The sequence below is a fragment of the Physeter macrocephalus genome, chromosome 7 (assembly GCF_002837175.3).
Source record: "Physeter macrocephalus isolate SW-GA chromosome 7, ASM283717v5, whole genome shotgun sequence".
NCBI lineage: Eukaryota > Metazoa > Chordata > Mammalia > Artiodactyla > Physeteridae > Physeter > Physeter macrocephalus.
The window spans coordinates 117,167,651-117,187,532 of record NC_041220.1 but is presented as its reverse complement, the minus strand read 5'-3'; the positions used below and the strand labels follow the sequence as shown (position 1 = coordinate 117,187,532).

Here is a 19,882-nt window from a genome sequence, read left to right as displayed (position 1 = left end):
CTCTCTCTTCTCCTTCTGGGACCCCTATAATGCGAATTTTGTTGCATTTAATGTTGTCCCAGAGGTCTCTTAGGCTGTCTTCATTTCTTTTCATTTTTTAAAAATTTTGTTCCACAGCAGTGAATTCCACCATTCTGTCTTCCAGGTCACTTATCCATTCTTCTGCCTCAGTTATTCTGCAATTGATTCCTTCTAGTGTAGTTTTCATTTCAGTTATTGTATTGTGCATCTGTTTGTTTGTTCTTTAATTCTTCTAGGTCTTTGTTATAACATTTCTTGCATCTTCTTGATCTTTGCCTCCATTCATTTTCCGAGGTCCTGGATCATCTTCCCTATCATTTTTCTGGAAGCTTGCCTATCTCCACTTCATTTAGTTGTTTTTCTGGGGTTTTATCTTGTTCCTTTATCTGTTACATAGCCCTCTGCTTTTTCATCTTGTCCATCTTTCTGTGAATGTGGTTTTTGTTCCACAGGCTGCAGGATTATAGTTCTTCTTGCTTCTGCCGTCTGCCCTCTGGTGGATGAGGCTAACTAAGAGACTTGTGTAAGTTTCCTGATGGGAGGCACTGGTGGTGGGTAGAGCTGATTGTTGCTCTGGTGGGCAGAGCTCAGCAAAACTTCAATCTGCTTGACTGCTCATGGGTGGGGCTGGGTTCCCTCCCTGTTGGTTGTTTGGCCTGAGGCAACCCAACAGTGGAGCCTACCCGGGCCCTTTGGTGGGGCTAATGGCGGACTCTGGGAGGGCTCATGCCAAGGAGTACTTCCCAGAGCTTCTGTTGCCGGTGTCCTTGTCCCTATGGTGAGCCACAGCCACCGCCCACCTCTGCAGGAGACCCTCCAACACTAGCAGGTAGGTCTGGTTCAGTCTCCCTTGGGGTCACTGCTCCTTCCCCTGGGTCCTGATGCACACACTATTTGTGTGTGCCCTCCAAGAGTGGAGTCTCTGTTTCCCCCAGTCCTGTCAAATTCCTGCAATCAAATCCCACTAGCCTTCGAAGTCTGATTCTCTACGAATTCCTCCTCCCATTGCCGGACCCCCAATTTGGGAAGCCTGACGTGGGGCTCAGAACCTTCACTCCAGTGGGTGGACTTCTGTGGTATAAGTGTTCTCCAGTCTGTGAGTCACCCACCCAGCAGTTATGGGATTTGATTTTACTGTGATTGCGCCCCTCCTACCATCTCATTGTGGCTTCTCCTTTGTCTTTGGATGTGGGGTATCGTTTTTGGTGAGTTCCAGTGTCTTCCTGTCGAAGATTGTCCAGCAGCTAGTTGTGATTCTGGTGTTCTCGCAAGAGAGAGTGAGAGCACTTCCTTCTACTCCGCTGTCTTGGTTCAGGGCCACAAATTTCGCTTCTTCCTTAATTTTCTCCCCCCAAAAGTATCAGCTTTGTGAAGGCACCGTCAGTGGCTGCTTGTTTGTTGTATATCCAATGCCTCCCTCTGTGCCTGACAAATAGAAGCTATCAGTGAATACCTTTTTTTTTTTAAATTGGAGTATAGTTGCTTTACAATGTTGTGTTAGTTTCTGCTCTTTATTAGTCTTTATTTTTGGCTTTATTGGGTCTTCCTTCCTGCACGTGGGCTTTCTCTAGTTGCAGTGAGTGGGGGCTACTCTTCATTGCGATGCACAGGCCTCTCATTGTGGTGGCTTCTCTTGTTGCAGAGCACGGGCTCTAGGCGCTGGGCTTCAGTAGTTGTGGCACACGGGCTCCGTAGTTGTGGCTCTTGGGCTTCAACAGTTGTGGCTCATGGTCTCTAGAGCGCAGGCTCCGTAGTTGTGGCGCATGGGCTTAGTTGCTCCAGGGCATGTGTGATCTTCCCAGACCAGGGCTCAAACCCATGTCCCCTGCGTTGGCAGGTGGATTCCTAACCACTGCGCCACCAGGGAAGTCCCCACAGTACTATTTTTTCAATGCTAAATCCTAGTGTGATCTTTTTGAAGACGTTTAAACAGCAGAATTGCTTAATATGTCTAATGTTAACAATGCACAAAGTCATATTTAAGTCATCATTATTTGACTAGTATGACTACTTTGCATATAGCTACACTTGCACAGGCAAAGACACCTATGTCACAGATGTTGCCTGTGCTATAGAGATGTAAAAATGTTTTTTTTTGCATCTGTATTTCAAAGATGTTAAGATGTAAGAAACGTGAGTCATAAGAATTGATGAAATATAATGTACCCTGCTTTCCCGGAATGGAATTGGCTTTATAACATATTTCTTTCTGTTTGTCTGTGTCTCAAGTTATAACTATAAACTATATGTGTAGAGAGAGATAGGTAAAGATATGGATATGGACACACATTTTTTCTAAACTGATAAGTGGATCACTATTTTCTAGTTCCCAGATGAAGAAAACTTTCCAAAAGGAGGTACTAGCTTTAATATTGAAGAGAATTTTCAAGTGACAGCTGAGTCTAATAAGGACTCAGTTGAAAGTGATTGTAAGTAAATTATAAATAAAATGTAACATTAAGAAGTTACTTGACATTGAACAAACTATTATGTAAAGATCCATGCTTATTTTTTCCCCCACAGCAATTTTAGATTTCCCTCCTAAAGATTTAGAACATTTATATAATTATTTGGATTATAATTTTAAATCAACAGAGAGGACTTCGTGGGAAGCAAATAAGGTATAATGTAAACAAAGTTTTTTTTGTTGGTTTTTTTGCCTGCACCCTGCGGCTCATGGGATCTTTGTTCCCTGACCAGGGATTGAACCCAGACCCCAACAGTGAAAGTGCCAAGTCCTAACCATTGGCCCACCAGGGAATTCACTAAACAAAGTTTTAACAGTTGTGAGTAAAAAATTTTGGTGGTCTTATAAGAAATGACTCTAGTAAAAACTAAAAAGATAAAAATCTTAAGACTAGATGATATTTTTAACATGATCAAGAAAGTTTATGAGCAACCAACCATGATTATTTTAGTAATGAAACAGCACAGAATAATTTCTGTTAGAATAATTAACAAAATGTGGATGACTTCTATCTTCCTTGTTATTCAGATGTTTTATTTTTTGCAATGTGACATGAAATGAGAGGCATACATAATTAGAAAGGAAGAAATAGAATTAGATGAATCAATTAAAAATGAGATGTTTAAGAAGAATTTTGTAAAGGAGCTAAAGATAAGATAAACTTGAAAAGTTAATAGCTTTCTTAAACCAAGTAGAAAATATAGCAGAAAAAGAGTCCCAAGAGTAGTAACAAATGATATACAATGAAGTGCCTAGGCATGATCTTAATTGGAAATGTGTGGAACATGTGTGAAATGAGCAATGAAATTTTACTGTGAAATATAAAATTTATGAATAAATAGGAATTCAGCAGTGTTTACTGAATGCCTTCTATAGGTCAGGGACTTGTAAGACTTGGATATAGAGTGTTGGACAAAACAGGAATGATCTCTGATTTTAAAGGCCAGCAGGGGAGAGAGATGTTACTCAAGAGAACAAACAAACTGAGATAATTGCTATACAGAAAAGTTGTGAAGATATTCTGAAATTATAGGGGGAATCTACTTTATGGATGATTAGGAAGGCTTCTCCAGCTGTGGCAGCAGTAGGGGGAAGAACATACCATGTACAGAAAAAGCAAGTGTAAATACCCTGCGATTGAAAAGAGTTGAGTGGGTTCAAGAATGTGAAAGGAGACCAAAGTAGCTGGATTGTGGAAAGTGACAGGAAAAGTGGTAATTAAATGAAATTGGGAAAGGGAGCAGGACCAGACATACAAAGCCTTGCAGGTCAGGTTAAGAACTTTGATATTGCTCTGTGTTCCCCCAGGGAAGTCACTGAAGGGTTTTCAGCAGAACACCCGTTACATTTACATTTACATTTTTAAGAGATTTTGTTGGCTGCTGTGTGGAAGATGCATTTGATGGGCACTGTGGTGGAAGCCAGGAAACCATTCAAGAGGAGCTGTAGATGATAGTGACTTGAAGTAAAGATTGTGGCAGTGAAAGTTTAGAGCAGTTGATAGATAGATTTAAGATAAATTTTGGAGTTAGAAGTATGGATGTTGCTGGATTGGATGTAGAGAGTAGGGTGAAGGAAGGGGAGGAGAAAGACTCCTGCCTTTTTGACTTAACAACGTGGACTGAGGTGGGCTTTACTGAGTGGAGTAAGATGCAGGACTCTTATTAGTTGGCTAGGGTTGCTGTAACAAAATACCACAGGATAAGTGGCTTAAACAACAGAAATTTATTTTGTAACAGTTCTGGAAGGTAGAAGTTCAAGATCAAGTTTCTGGTGAGAACTCTATTCCTGGCTTACAGATGGCTACTTCTCACTATGTCCTCACATGTCCTTCCTTGGTATGTGCACATGGAGAGAGAGAGCAAGAGAGAGCACAGCGAGTGAGAACTCTCTTGTTATAAGGACGCTAATTCTGTCAGATCAGGGCACCACTCATGACCTCATTTAGCCTTCATTACCTCTTAAAGGCCCTGTCTCCAAATACAGTCACACTGCGGGACAGGGAAAGGAAGAAAGCAATAATAAAAGGTGTTGAGTCCTGCTGGGAACCCTCTAAGAGGCCTATAAAACAAAACTCAGAATTGTCCTCCCAAAGAATGAGGAAAGTAAGGTATTTATGCACCAATTCCCACCCCTCTTTGGCTGAAGATTACTCCTGGGCATATTAACCACCTGGCACTTCTGGCCTGCCCTACCTGCTGTCCCAGCCCGCTCCCCCAGCCGCTGTCCTCAGGCAGAATGATGCAGATGCTAGAGGTAGGAAGCCTGGGACAGGTAGGGGAGCAATTCCCCAACTGTAGATGACCTCATAGATGGGCCAAGGAGCCACGGCCAGGACAGCAACAGCGTCTGCTACAGTGGTTAATGGTGGAAAGTTTAGGAAGTTTTCAGTGGGCTGTGCTTCCTGCCATGTGGAGGAATCTGGTCTACAGGGAAAGAGAGAGAAGCAGACTTTCAGAGAAAGAGACGGAGTTAGTGGCAGCAGTGGAAGCCCTGATTCCAGCTGGTTTTGAGGCCCAAGCCCCAGTTTTGTCTGTTCAATTAGTATTAGACCTTTAGGGTGATTAATTTCTGGAAGCAGCAACAAAATTAAATACTGTTCTAAGGAGAATAACATAGAGAATAATATGACTGTTCAGATGTGGAATATATCAAAAATTTATTCCATTTAGGAGCAATATTTTGAAGTTTAGAGCAACTGTAGGTGTATCCTATACCTGCGGACCTAAGAGAAAGCTGTCCTTGGGTTTTCAGGAAGTTTTACCTTCACAGCTCCAAACATAAGATCTGACTAAGCCTGAGACCCTTAGACTGGAAACTGATCTTCACAACCAAATCCCCATAACCCAGATCAATCCAAATCAGAATCTGACCCATTTCAAATAAATCCAACAGGTTTTATATTCTGTATTTCACTTTCTATTATTCTTGTTTATTTTAGTGAGTTTATTCTATCCTGCCCCTTTGGAAGAAGCTTTGCCCCACTATAGCTCTACACAATGTGCTTGAAAGCATTATTTTTACAATAGTTACTAGAATTCATTCAAACTATAGGGAAGAAGATTTTGATCTGTAGTTTTGTCTCTTCTTTCTGGATAGGTGACGTCACCAGAACAAAAGATCTCAACATTAAGCCCTGTTTCTACTTTATCTTTGAACTCAGGAGATGAAGACTTCATACTGGAATTCTCTGAGGAGTCCCTGAAAGCAAGAACTTTACCTGGTGATTTTCACTTTCTCAACTTAGACAGTTGCTACCATATGGCTCTAATCTGTCTGTCCATGTAAAGTGAAGTTTTTTGAGAGATTGTTACTAAACTAAAAATAATCTTGAAACCAGATTCAATGTCTTACGCCCTCAAGCCTTCCCACACCCTCTCTCCCTTTTGACTTTTTCTATTGGAGATGGCTCTTATTTCCAAGTACAATACTCCCTTCCAGCTTTCTAGTTCCTTCTTATTTCTTCTCTCATCTTCTCATCACAGACCTCTAAAAGTGTCTTCTACCATTGCCAACACTTTTCACAGCTGTAACTCCAGAGCCCTGCCCCTCTATAGCCCCTTCCCCTCCCAGGGAAAGGATTCATTGTGAATGTCTGGTCATGGTTGACCTTATCATAACCTCTTAGTTCCCCTCTTTTGCTTTGGGATCCTGGCAATATCAGGGAACTCTTCAGTTGCTGTTACCTCAATTGCATTCTCAGGCCTCTGTGTTTTCATACATTTTGACTCTTCCCTGTGAGTAATTTCCTGCTTCTTGATAATTATAATACATTCTGTAGGATCCCTTTCACTAACTTTTCTTTTTCTGTCTCTTTTCTTGTAATCTCATCAATGTATCTTCCCTTGATTCTGAAGGTATGTTGGGTGAGGGGTGAAATTGTAGATAATTTTTTGGTCATGGGTGGATGATATAAAAATAAAAACTAATGTGTCTGGGTAGCTGGGTTGAAGAAGGTTTAGTAGGTGTGGTTGATAGAGGAAACAAGGTAGGAAAGAGTCAGTATGGGAGCTGTGCGTATCTAAAACAAGTGAGGAGACAATGGCATATAGATGATTTACACAGTTATACCATGAATCTTCTACTATTTAATGAGGATTTAACTTTTCTGTCAGTGTTGCTTGATCAGCTTGTTAGAATTACAAGGTAAGTTTATAAAAGAATATCATTGACTCACCTGCTGTTCTCCTACCTTCCCAAGTGACCTCCAGAGTTTATTCCCAACAAAATAGAAACTCTGTCAAGAAGGTACATTATTATAAAATAGGAAACCATAGCATTTCAGAGAAAAACTTTAAGCTTATATAGTTCCCATGCAGTATTATTCATTCTTTATTTATTCAACAAATATTACTGCTTTTTACATTTTCAGGAATATATCAATTACTAACGATGCTGACAGAAGGAATTATAAAACTCAGCCAAAATCTGCCATAACATGAGTTTACCAGAGTTGAACTCTTATCACATAACAATATATCACAATAAAGCTAAAAGTCTTCTTTATCCTGAAGGTCAACATATTAGTCTGTGAATGTAATAAATATATAAAGGAAGTTGCAACACATCGATAAGTAAACCTTGAACTTCAGTCTCTGGAGAATATAAAGTTGAGAACAAAAAACTAGTTCTGGGTTCTTGTCTTAACTCTGCCGGTTGGTAGTCATGTCACCTCTAGGCCTTGTTGGCAATCTTATCTATAAAATGAGAATGATGAATCCCTTCTTGGCTGTAAAATACTTTGAAAACTTCAGTGTTATGTAAATATAATGTAGTAATTGGTGGGGCGGTGGTGAGTGGAAATCCTTAGCTAAGAGGAAAAAGAAGGATTTCAAGTTTATCAACCTTGAAAAAGTTTCTTTATTTTTTGGAGACTAAAACCATTAAATTTTTTTAAAGGAAATGTGATTTTTTTGTTTGTTTTGGTACAAGGCATGTTGGTACTTTTTGCTTTTTTGTATGGGTACCCGTTGTTTTCTAGAGATTGGGTGACGTCCGTGATATATTTTTATTTAACTAGCTTTTTTTTTTTTCTTTTAGTAATGAAAAAATCGAGTTCTCTGGAGGATAAGAACCTTCAAAGGCTTTCATTAGTAAGTGGAACCCGAGTTCCACTTATTACTTTGCCACCTGCCAGTGGGCCACCTGATGTAGATTCTTGTTCATATGTGATTGACTGTGACAGGCAAGAGTCTTCTGGTTCTCCCATATTCAACTTTCGTGAAGAGTCAGCAGTTCCTTCTTTTAGCTTTGGGTCAGAGGACCAGAGCGAAACTTCTTTCTCTAAAGAATCTAAGGAAGTGACTCCGAGGGACGTTTCACTTTTTGATAATATAACTACTCAAAGCAAGTGGCTAAAATATCAAAACATACTCCAGTGCAACTTGACTACTCCAAACAGAGTTGATCAGGAAGTAACAGATGGCTTCTTTGCTGAGGCTATTTCTGGGATGCATTTTAGTGACACGGGTGAAAGACAGAGTGGTGCTGTGAATGAAAGTTCTGTAGACTCTGTACATTTGCAAATGATGAAACACATGCTTCAGCAACAGCAGCAGGATTTTAGCAGTCAAGATTTGGTTTCCAGAAAGCAAGCATTTTCTTTGAATTTAAAGCAGACTTCTAAGACTGAGGAAATTCAAAATGTGTTGAGAGATTATGCCTGCTACAACTGCAGTGTAACAGGAGATTTTCAGGTGAGGAAATGTACCAGTGTTTTGCATCTTTTTTCCAGTAGTTATTATCTGAATTTCAACAAAAGAATTACCAAAATCATGTAGGTGCAATGATTTTTATTTTTTATTTTTTTGCGGTACACGGGCCTCTCACTGTTGTGGCCTCTCCCGTTGCGGAGCACAGGCTCCGGACACACAGCCTCAGCGGCCACGGCTTACGGTCCCAGCCGCTCCACGGCATGTGGGATCTTCCCGGACCGGGGCACGAACCCGTGTTCCCTGCATCGGCAGGCGGACACTCAACCGCTGCGCCACCAGGGAAGCCCCCAGGTGCAATGATTTTAGTCTTGGAGCCAGTAGCTTTGTTTTGTCTTTTTTTTTTTTTGAGTTTTCCAAAACTCTTGCTACACTCACATTTTCTTTGACTTAAGATCTTTCCTAGAGTTTGTGAACGTTAAATGAAATTATATATTTGAAAGTGTCTGGTGCAGTATCTGGCCCATAATAGGTACTCAGTAAATTATAGCTCTGTTTCTACCATCACTTCCACTGCTTGTTACTATGATTGTTTTCATTTTTCACTCTCAGCTCAGTTTTGCTGATCAGATCATTATTAGGGTAAAGATACATCTTATTATACATTGGTTACAAACAATTCTTACTATAGTTATAACCAGAAATAGAGATACATAATGATTCACTCACATCAGTTAAGTCCTAGCAAAAATATTAAAAAACGTATTAAGGGGCAAACAAGAAAAGTTAGTCTTATTTATCATTAAAAGTGCCATGGGGGGCTTCCCTGGTGGCGCAGTGGTTGAGAGTCCCTGCCAATGCAGGGGACACGGGTTTGTGCCCCGGTCCAGGAAGATCCCACATGCCGCGGAGCGATTAGGCCCGTGAGCCATGGCCGCTGAGCCTGCGCGTCCGGAGCCTGTGCTCCGCAATGGGAGAGGCCATAACAGTGAGAGGCCCGCGTACCGCAAAAAAAAAAAAAGAAAAAAAAAAAAAGTGCCATGGCATAGCCTTTCTTGCTATACTTAGTTTCTCATTTAAAATTAGAAAATGGTTTTCATGGATTCTGGAGATCAAAAATTTGTTTATTTCCTTTAACATATCTATTAGTAAACAGTATTTTTCTGGAGTTGTTATAATAACTTTAATTATTCCATTTCAGGAGATAAATGACTCCAAGCTATGCTTCCCAAGTGGGCAGAAAATAAAATCTGCATATCTTCCCCAAAGGCAAATTCGCATACCAGCTGTTTTTCAGTCTCCTGCTCATTATAAGCAGATTTTTACATCTTGTCTCATAGGTATGACTGTTATCTTTTTATTTTATTATGATTGATTGCTGCTTAATGTAAATAGTTTAGCTGTAAGAAAGTATAGTATCTTTTATGAGTTTTTACATTAAATTGTCTACTTGAAATTTGTTATTTTCTATATATTTAATCCAGTTTTTGACAGCAAGTTGTATTTTAATTTCAGATCGAAATTGAGTTTTGAGTGGGAAATGACAGCATTCTCTTTTTCAAGGTGTAGTTTAAAAATTTTTTTTAAACTGGAAGTGTTACAGATGGTTTTGTTAAATTAAGTAGGAAATTTTAAGTATGGTGCATAGTTTGTTTTGTTCAAGAGTAAAACTAGACTTTTAAAAAATAGATGTTAGTATTAGGTTATAGTTTACTCTGTCAAAAGGCTATTTTCAGTTTTAGTTAATACATATCTGATACAAATGTGAAATTATTTTGTATTTAATTTTCATCTGTACCTATAGATTTTTAAAATTATCTTTAAAAATTTTTTTGTAGAACATTTAAATATATTGCTGTTTGGGTTGGCACAAAGGTTGCACAGAGCTCTTTCAAAAGTTGACATATCATTTTACACATCGTCAAACAGAGACAAACTGAAAAATGTAGAAAATAATGTGCCATCCTGCCATCATCGTCAGCCTGCAAAACTTGTCGTGGTTAAAAAGGAAGGTCCAAATAAGGTATTGTTCCCTCTTCCCCTCCTTTTATGAGACAGGTAAGTCTCATAAAAGGCTTAGGTACCTATTGCTTTACAACAAGCTTAAAGAGTAAGTCTTGACTGGGAGCCTTCTGCTTGAGACATAAGTAACTAACATATAGTAAACTCTCAATACATTTTTCCTGAAAGATGATTTGCATTCGACGATACAAAAATATGAGTTAAAATCAACCTTCGAGTTGCTTAGGAACTTGTTGCACAGTAGTGGAAGGAGAGAGATATATAAAAGGAAATTTTATATAATACTGTAATTGATAAAGTAGGAGGGATATGCCCAAATTACAGTGAGAGCACTGAGAAGGGAATATGTCCCAACCTGAGGGCTTAGAGAATGCAGAGATGAGCCTGAAGGAAGTAAAGGTTAAAACCGGTCTACTATGTGATCCCTAGTACGAGTAACATAACTGATAAGGCCAGGGGAATAGAAAAGCATATCGATTTAATTTATACTGCTGATAACATTATTATGGAAGAAGTTAAGTTAGTAAAATGTAATATTGACCTATGGTTTGTACTCATAAGACTGTGCTTTCACTCATAATAATACAACTTTCCTCCATTGCTTGCATATTCCACTTCATCATTAGTTGAGTGTGTAAATTTGGTTTTAAATTTAGTTTTCAAAAGCAAGAATTCATAAAAATATTATAACCATAGAATAAAATATTATAGAGCCACTAAAAGTCTTTTTTTTCTTTTTAAGATTATTTGATGACATGGTTGTCATGCTCATAGTATGTTGTTGGGTGTAAGGGTTAGGTTATAGACTAGAAAATGTATTGTTATCTGAGTTGTATTAAAACAATATACATGCGTGTATCCTTGTGTGTGTGTGTGCATGCTTGCACTTAACGTGGGTGAGAAAAAAGTCTGGAAAGAAATGCACGAGGGGCTTCCCTGGTGGCGCAGTGGTTGGGAGTCCGCCTGCCAATGCAGGGGACGCAGGTTCGAGCCCTGGTCCGGGAGGATCCCACATGCCGCGGAGCAGCTAGGCCCGTGCGCCACAACTGATGAGCCTGTGCCCCAGAGCCTGCGATCCACAACTCCTGAAGCCCGGGCGCCTAGAGCCGGTGCTCCACAACAAGAGAGGCCACCGCAATGAGGGGCCCACGCACTGCAGTGAAGAGTAGCCCCCGCTCACCGCAGCTGGAGAGAGCCCGCGCACAACGACAAAGACCCAATGCAGCCAAAAATAAATAAATTCAATTTAAAAAAAAAAAAGAAGAAGAAGAAATGCACGAGATGTTCCTTATAGTTGTTTTGGGGCAGCTTTCAGGTTTTCTATAGTGAACATGTTAAGTCAGAGATCAATAAATATTTTTCAAATAAGATTGAATTTTCAGAATAGTGTAATTTTTGATAAAAAGTAAAAAATGAAAAGTAGGTGGTTTTAATTTTTAATTTATTGTTTAAATTAATAAAAAGATTAAGTTGTATAGCGGCTAATTTATTGGAGTACATTAATGCCAAGCAGCCTTTATAAAAGTCTTGACAACATAGTACAAAAACAGTAAAAAAAAATAAATGGATAAAACATTATTTTTCTCACTAAAGTTTCAATATCTTTTTCCCCTTAGGGTCGTCTCTTTTATACCTGTGATGGACCCAGAGCTGACCGATGTAAATTTTTCAAGTGGCTTGAAGAAGTGACCCCAGGATATTTAACACAGGAAAAATCCCTACCTAGCATGGTTTTAAATGATATAAAAAGTATTGGCTTGTACTTAAGAAGTCAAAAGATACCCCTCTATGAGGAATGCCAGCTTTTGGTGAGGTATGTTTTATGGTGCCAAGTAATTGCCTCTAATTATATCAGAAAATAGTAACCTCACAGAATTATGATCAGTTTTCAAAGAGATTGAGATAGGAAGAATATCTAAAAGATAGAGTACCTCATTTTTTATGATTATAAAATGGGAATAGTTCCCTAAAGCTATTTTTGGCCCCCTCTAAACATTGAGCAGTGTCAGCAATATCAGGATTACTGGCGGGAATGCCATTTTTCTAACCATTTTTACATATAATCATAATTCTAAGGGAAACCCTATCAAACAAATCACAAGAATAATTTTTATCAGCACAGGATAATACATATTGGTCATTTACAAGCCTGAACTACATAGTTTATAGGATGATAGAATGCTTTTTGGAAACATGCCTTACAAAAGTTGCATTAGGGCTTCCCTGGTGGCGCGGTGGTTGAGAGTCCGCCTGCCGATGCAGGGGACGCGGGTTCGTGCCCCTGGTCCGGGAGGATCCCATGTGCCGCAGAGCGGCTGGGCCCCGAGAGCCATGGCCGTTGGGCCTGCGCGTCCGGAGCCTGTGCTCCCCAACGGGAGAGGCCACAACAGTGAGAGGCCCGCGTACCGCACACACACACACAAAAAGTTGGATTACCCAAAAAGTAAATATAATGAGGATTTGCATGGTAATTTAATAATAACAGCATTTATTGGGAGCTTGTACATGCCAGGCACTCTTCTAAGCACTTTGCATGTATTATTCCATTTAATCACCATGATTTATAAGAAATGGTAATATGATAATTTATTATTCCATTTTACAGTTATAGAAACTGAAGTACCCTTTCTTTTAGATACTATTCCTATCTCAATCTCTCTTAAAACTAATGATGTTTCTGTGAGGCTTGCTATTTTCTTCCTTTGACACACTGTATTTTTATTGTGTATATATGTATGAAAGTATATAAACATACACATTCCCTGGTTCTTTCCTCTTCATACTGTATTTTAGAGATTTAAAAAAAAAATTTGTACCTTCAAACTTCCAGTTATAAAATAAATAAGTCCTGCAGATGTAATGTATAGCATGGTGACTGTAGTTAATATTACTTTACTGTATATTTGAAAACTGGTGAGAGAGTAAGAGCTCATTACAGGAAAAAAAATTATTTGAAAAAAATTTTATACATGCAGTGAGTTCTTCCCTGCTTTTTTAAAAAACTCAATTTATTTAAAAGTAAAAACAGTTCACCCATTTTCTTCACAAGAAAAAAACTTTGTGTGGTGATGGATGTTAACCAGACTTATGCTGATAATTTCACAGTATATACATATATCAAATCATTATGTTGTACACCTGAAACTAATATAATGTTATATGTCAGTTATATCTCAATTAAAAAAAATCATACCTTAATATTCAAATTCACTTTTGTCTTTTACTCATTTTGCAGAAAAGGGTTTGATTTTCAAAGAAAACAGTATGGTAAACTAAAGAAGTTTACTACTGTAGATCCTGAATTTTATAATGAACCTAAGAGCAAACTTTATCTTAAGCTGAGTCGGAAGGAAAGTTCTTCGACTTACAGGAAAGGTAAGTTGATCTGGTTATGTTGTGGCTGAGTCTAGCCTTGTATCTCAGTTACATACAGCCCTGTAAATTCTTTATATTAAAGAGGTTTTTAAGAGTACAGTTTCATAGTACATATTGTGAATTATTGTATAATAAATTAGACCATTTCTAAAAAGCATCTTTTATTCCCCCCACCCCTAAAAAGCATATTTTAAATTTTAGTTTTTTTAAAAGCTTTATTATAGGCTACCAAAAACTGTTTAATTTTGGTTAAAGAGTCACACCAAGTTCTTGGCATCGTAAGTATACTGAATGAACTGTACCCTGAACCTAATATAAAAAATAAGCTGAAAATGTAATGAGTTTAGTGATACTTCTGTCATTGCTGCACAATATGAAAATATTGGACCCCAAATTTTGTGTACTTGGAAATAAAATCCTTAAAAATTTTTTTCTTTTTTTGGGTGCGTTTGGTCTTTGTTGCTGTGCACGGGCTTTCTCTAGTTGCAGCGAGCGGGGGCTACTCTTCATTGCAGTGCACAGGCTTCTCATTGCGGTGGTTTCTCTTTTTGCGGAGCACGGGCTCTAGGTGCGCAGGCTCCAGTAGTTGTGGCACGTGGTCTCAGTAGTTGTGGCTCACGGACTCTAGAGCACAGGCTCAGTAGTTGTGGTGCTCGGGCTTAGGTGCTCTGTAGCATGTGGGATCTTCCTGAACCGGGGCTCGAACCCTTGTCCCCTGCATTGGCAGGCAGATACTTAACCACGGCGCCACCAGGGAAGTCCCTAAGTTGGGTTAATTTTTATCTTTGGTTTCATGACCTACTCTTGTCATTGATCCTAACCTAGCTTGCTTTTGTTATTTGATTAGTTATTTTAAATGATATAAGAAACTTTGAATCAACAAAGCAAAGCTAAATCTAGTACCTGATAGCTACCTAACCTTTTTTTTTTTTTTGCGGTACGCGGGCCTCTCACTGTTGTGGCCTCTCCCGTTGCGGAGCACAGGCTCTGGACGTGCAGGCTCAGCGGCCACAGCTCACGGGCCCAGCCGCTCCGCAGCACGTGGGATCTTCCCGGACCGGGGCACGAACCCGTGTCCCCTGCATCGGCAGGCAGACTCTCAACCACTGCGCCACCAGGGAAGCCCTACCTAACATTTTTTAAAAATACATTAATTAATTAATTTATTTATGGCTGCGTTGGGTCTTAGTTGCAGCGTGCGGGCTTCTCACTGCGGTGGCTTCTCTTGTTGCGGAGCACAGGCTCTAGGTGCACGGGCTCAGTAGTTGTGTCGCATGGGCTTAGTTGCTCCACAGCATATGGGATCTTCCTGGATCAGGGCTCGAACCTGTGTCCCCTTCATTGGCAGGTGGATTCTTAACCACTGTGCCACCAGGGAAGCCCGGAATGTAGTTTTCTTTAAACAACAAGTTTTTTCCTTCATACTCATAATGGGTCAAATAATATGTGATTAAGTTATATAATTATAATAGCAAATACAACTAGTTTAAATAAGTTTTAGAACAAATGTAGTTGACTCTGTGTAAGTGTAAACTCCACTGATGGTAGAAATAGTGCATAGATATTCTGGAAAGCAGCCTGCTAGCTATGAGTGCTCAGTGTACTATGGAAAAGAAAGGAGAACGTTAATTAATCTGGAACATATGTTAAGTGGAAGTCTGTTAAGAGAACTTGTATTCTATCCACGGATTGCCAACTTTATTTGAGCATAGAAACATTTACATGGTGGAGCATCTTTCTAGACTAATATTCTACCTTTGGAAAATCAAATGTAGCTATAAGAGAAAAATGAGTTAGATGTTGTCTGCTTTATTTACAGTGTTTTTTTTAAAAAAGTAATTACAAGAAAATAATAATAATTATAAAGTAACTTTAAAAACATTAAACTAATTGAGTTAAAAACATGGAAATGAAATGTTATGTGTTTGGGTCTCTGGGTGGAATCTTGTTGGTGATAATAAACAAGTTTGTTTTTTTGAGAAGTAATGTAGGACTAAGCATCAAAGAAATCCAAGGTAGCTTTGGATGGAGCATAGTTCTGAATCCTTTAAAAGTGTTTGTCTTTTCAGATGATCTTTGGGTGGTTTCAAAAACCCTAGACTTTGAATTGGATACTTTTATTGCATGTAGTACTTTCTTTGGTCCATCATCTATCAATGAGGTAGAGCTACTACCTTTGAAAGGTTATTTCCCTTCGAATTGGCCCACTAACAGTAAGTATTATTATGCCCATATTAATTTGTATTAAAAAAGAATGAAAGACATGTGATGCACTGTGAGCAAGAATGCTTTGTGTGGGATTGTTTGATTAAAGCCAACAAAAAGCATCCACCTCTACTTCCTATTATTGTGTACAGTATTCTTGAAATGTGTCAAACACTACTGTACAATGTATGCTGATTAAATCAAACTGGCTGTTAAGCAGTGTCACCACACCCTAACTCAAAACAGTTGTTCTTATTCATTAACTGACATATGGAAGTCCAAATTTGATGTAAGTTATGCAATTTATAATGTATAAAAGGACCTCTGCATGTACTTAAGCGTTTATGTTGTGTGATTAATTCAGTAGCTGAACTCTGAGTTATGTGTACATTTAATAGATTTTTTTAATGGTTCATTTCATTTACATTAATGTTAATTTTCTGCATTCTGTCTACAGCAGTGGTCCATGCATTATTGGTTTGTAATGCTAGCACAGAGCTGACCACTTTGAAAAATATTCAGGACAACTTTAATCCAGCTACTCTACCTCTAACACAGTACCTGTTAACAATGTAAGTCATTATTTACCTTTGGGTCATTAGTATTAAAAAATGATGACTAATTGTAAATATGAAAATGTAATAAAAGTACATTACATAAATTTTTGCCAACAAAGTGTTAATTTTCTTTCAGGGATTATGAGGTTACTGTTTGTCAGTGGTTCAAAAGAGAAAGAGGAATACACATCATTTCCCAACAATTCACCCATTCATCTATCTGTTTATTTATTTATTGTGGTAGAGTCTAGTAAAAGGGTTACTGCAAATTTTTTTCCTTTGTCAAGGAATAGTTTCCTAAGGATCTTTTGAGTGTTTCTGTTTATTTATTTATCTGTACTTTTATGCTACAAATTATTTAACATTTAAAACATTTAAAATTATGTAACATTTTACAGCTTGAATCCAGTATATATATTGATACTAATTTTATTCTTGACATAACCTATATCTCATTTTTAATTTCTCAAGCACTATGCCCCTTTTTAAAAAATTGGGAGCGACATTATATTGAATTCACTAAAATGATAGAAAAAGTCTAGTTTCTAATTTGTAATATTATGATCTAACTTGTGGTATTTCATTTTTTTCACCATAATAAAGTCCTAGGTAAGAAAAATAAATATCCTTATCCATTATGTCATTTATCTACTTTGAAAGGAATGCAGTCTTTTTTAAAAAAATTTGTTTTATTTATTTTATTTTTGGCTGCTTTGGGTCTTCATTGCTGTGTGTTGGCTTTCTGTAGTTGCGTGAGCAGGGGCTACTCTTTGTTGCAGTGTGTGGGCATCTCATCGCAGTGGCTTCTCTTGTTGCAGAGCACGGGCTCTAGGCACGCGGGCTTCAGTGGCTGTGGCTCACGGGCTCTAGAGTGCAGGCTCAGTAGTTGTGGTGCACGGGCTTAGTTGCTCCGTGGCATGTGGGATCTTCCCAGACCAGGGCTCGAACCCTTGTCCCCTGCACTGGCAGGTGGATTCTTAACCACTACGCCACCAGCAAAGCCCAGGAATTCAGTCTTAATAGAAATAGAAATAAAACCAGTTTATTGCAGTTTTACCTTAAATGGAGGCTGTATTAATTACCTAAGTAGGTTTTGTTTAATAGAAAATGGGCTTTAAGTCAGTATACGACTTATTAGCTGTGTGCTTTGGGGGAAAAATGTTAATATTTCTGTACCTCTATTTGGGATAATTAACTATTTAGTATTGTTGTGAAGATTGCATCAAGTAACATGTAAAATGCTTAGTATAATGCCAGCACATAGTAGGTTTTCAACAAATGTTAGTTCTCTTCCACCCTCCTCCAAATTGGGGTGTATGTTTATTTGTGTCTCCAAAAAAATGTTCGCTGTGATGCTTATAAAGTGAAGGCTAACTTATGACTAGGTCTACTCACCTATTTCAAAAGCCCCTCATTTAAAAAAATTTTCATTTGCTTAGGTCTTCATCAACTACAATGAGCAACAAGAGAGTCAATAAGAGAAAATTTATCCCACCAGCCTTCTCGAATATCAACACAAAATTTGAACTACTCAGCATAGGAGCAACATTGCAGTTAGCTAGTGAGTTAATTCAGGCACACAAGTTAAACAGGGATCAAGCTACAGCTCTAATTCAGATAGCTCAAATGATGGCATCATGTGAAAGTGTTGAAGAGGTGAAGGAACTGGGAATTCATACCCTCCCTATCACGATCATACATGGTAAGAAGCAAGAAAAGAAAACGGTTCTAGTAAACACATTGTCATATAAGCTTTTGTAACTCAATCTGCTCGCTTGTAATTTCCTAGTCAGACAAGATTCCAGGATAACTCTACATTTTTCAAATCTGGACCCATTTTAGTAAACTATTAGATGAGAGCAGAACTGACCACCCTAAAAGGGAGAATAGACAGCATATCTGATGAATGGGTAGCATTATACTCTCATTATACTCTCAAGTATCCAGATTTGATCTAGACATCTATGTGTTGCTCTCTATTAATTAATTCCTAGTCAGCTCACCCTTCATCCTTCATAGTAGCTATTCCAAACCTTCATCCTTCTCATAATCCCATCCTTGCCCCTGCCCCACTCTCTCTCTCTGAAGCAAAAATTGATTTTGCTTCTAAAATAGGAAATGGAGGTCATAACAGAAACTCCTTTCAATGTCCTGCCTTCATTTTCCAACTTAACCTAAGTATGGACCTATTCTTACTCTTCTGGTTCTGTCTCATTGAAGGAGCTTTACTTTCTCCTCTTCAGAGCTACTACTTTTATCTGGAATCTGTTCCCTCTGTAACTCATTTCCTCTCACAGACCTTTTCCTGAAGCTGATCCTACTTTTCGTCCTATTTTGAGGATTTGCTTCACATCCACTCTGTTGACCAAGCTAGACACTTGGGAGTCATCCTAGATTATTTTTCTCCCTAGATTAAGTGACTTTCTCTTAATCCTCCTCCATCTCTCTGTTTCTCTCCCCTCATCAGATCAGTCACTGAGATGTCCCTTCTAGTTTGTACCCACTTTTCATATTGACTCTCTCCTCGCCAACTCATTTGCACCTCCTCAATCCAAGCCTTCATCATGCCTCCGTATAGCCTAGTTGGTGAGACTACTCTGTAAAATGTGGTTTGATAATAGCATCTGTCTCATAGGTTTGGAGGATTAAATGAGTTAACATAAATAAAGGGCTTAGAGTGGTGTCTGGTACATGGGAGGCACTTAGTAAAGTTAGCATGTATTATTGTTATGATCATCTCACACAGCTTTCTAATTGATCTACCTTTAGTTTTACCTTTCTTCATATTTTCACTCAAGTAGTTTTTCTAAAAAAAAAATCTGATTTAGTTCCATTACTTAAAATCCTTCCTTGATTTCCCCTGGTCTTTAAGATAAAATTCAAACTTTTAGCCATCGCAAGCAGAGCTCTTGTGATTTATCCCCTTGCCTACCTTGTCAGACAGCCTCATCTCTTGCCTGTTTGCTATAGGCTGTGTGGAAATACTTGTCAGCTGTGTGCTTTGTCATGCCTCTGCCTAGAATGACCCTCTCTTTAACAGGGTATCTTATCCTGGAAGATTTAGTTCTGTTACTCTTTTTATTTTTAGGAAGAAGCATTCCCATCTCCGCCAAAGCAAAGAGATGTTCTTTCTCTGATACCAACAATGTTACTTACCATATTGTTTTATCATTGTTCTTTGCTTGTCTATCTAGACTATGGTCTCATTAAATATAGAGGTCTTTTGAATAGTTATCTATGTATTTATCCCTTGTCCTAATTAAGCACATAGTGAGCACTCAGTTAATATTTTTAATAAATTACTTAAATGAAGGAGAGAGGGAGATGGATGAAATATTTCTTGTGCTTTTCAGAAATTTATTTATGATATTGCCTTTATTTTTTTCCCTTTCAAAATAATTAGGTGTTTTTGGAGCAGGAAAGAGTTATTTGCTGGCAGTGGTGATTTTGTTTTTTGTGCAGCTATTTGAAAAGAGTGAAGCTCTTACAGTTGGAAATGCAAGACCATGGAAACTTTTGATTTCTTCTTCTACTAATGTAGCTGTTGACAGAGTACTTCTTGGGTAGGTATCACAGGTGTATTT

The 19,882-nt window shown here is 38.4% G+C and overlaps 1 protein-coding gene across 2 annotated transcripts in view; it reads left to right on the top strand.

Moving 5' to 3' along the window:
• Window positions 1-19,882, top strand: part of ZGRF1 (zinc finger GRF-type containing 1) — a 69,977-nt gene that overhangs the window by 38,780 nt on the left and 11,315 nt on the right. Inside the window, exons 10-21 of one of the 2 annotated variants that reach the window (XM_028492185.2) lie at window positions 2,348-2,450; window positions 2,545-2,642; window positions 5,588-5,711; window positions 7,529-8,184; window positions 9,341-9,479; window positions 9,978-10,162; window positions 11,778-11,974; window positions 13,397-13,536; window positions 15,606-15,749; window positions 16,199-16,313; window positions 17,738-18,000; window positions 19,702-19,861. In XM_028492185.2, the coding sequence (XP_028347986.1) occupies window positions 2,348-2,450; window positions 2,545-2,642; window positions 5,588-5,711; window positions 7,529-8,184; window positions 9,341-9,479; window positions 9,978-10,162; window positions 11,778-11,974; window positions 13,397-13,536; window positions 15,606-15,749; window positions 16,199-16,313; window positions 17,738-18,000; window positions 19,702-19,861 (2,324 nt within the window). The remainder of the gene's footprint in view (window positions 1-2,347; window positions 2,451-2,544; window positions 2,643-5,587; window positions 5,712-7,528; window positions 8,185-9,340; window positions 9,480-9,977; window positions 10,163-11,777; window positions 11,975-13,396; window positions 13,537-15,605; window positions 15,750-16,198; window positions 16,314-17,737; window positions 18,001-19,701; window positions 19,862-19,882) is intronic. The other variant, XM_055086175.1, reaches the window with a different exon arrangement.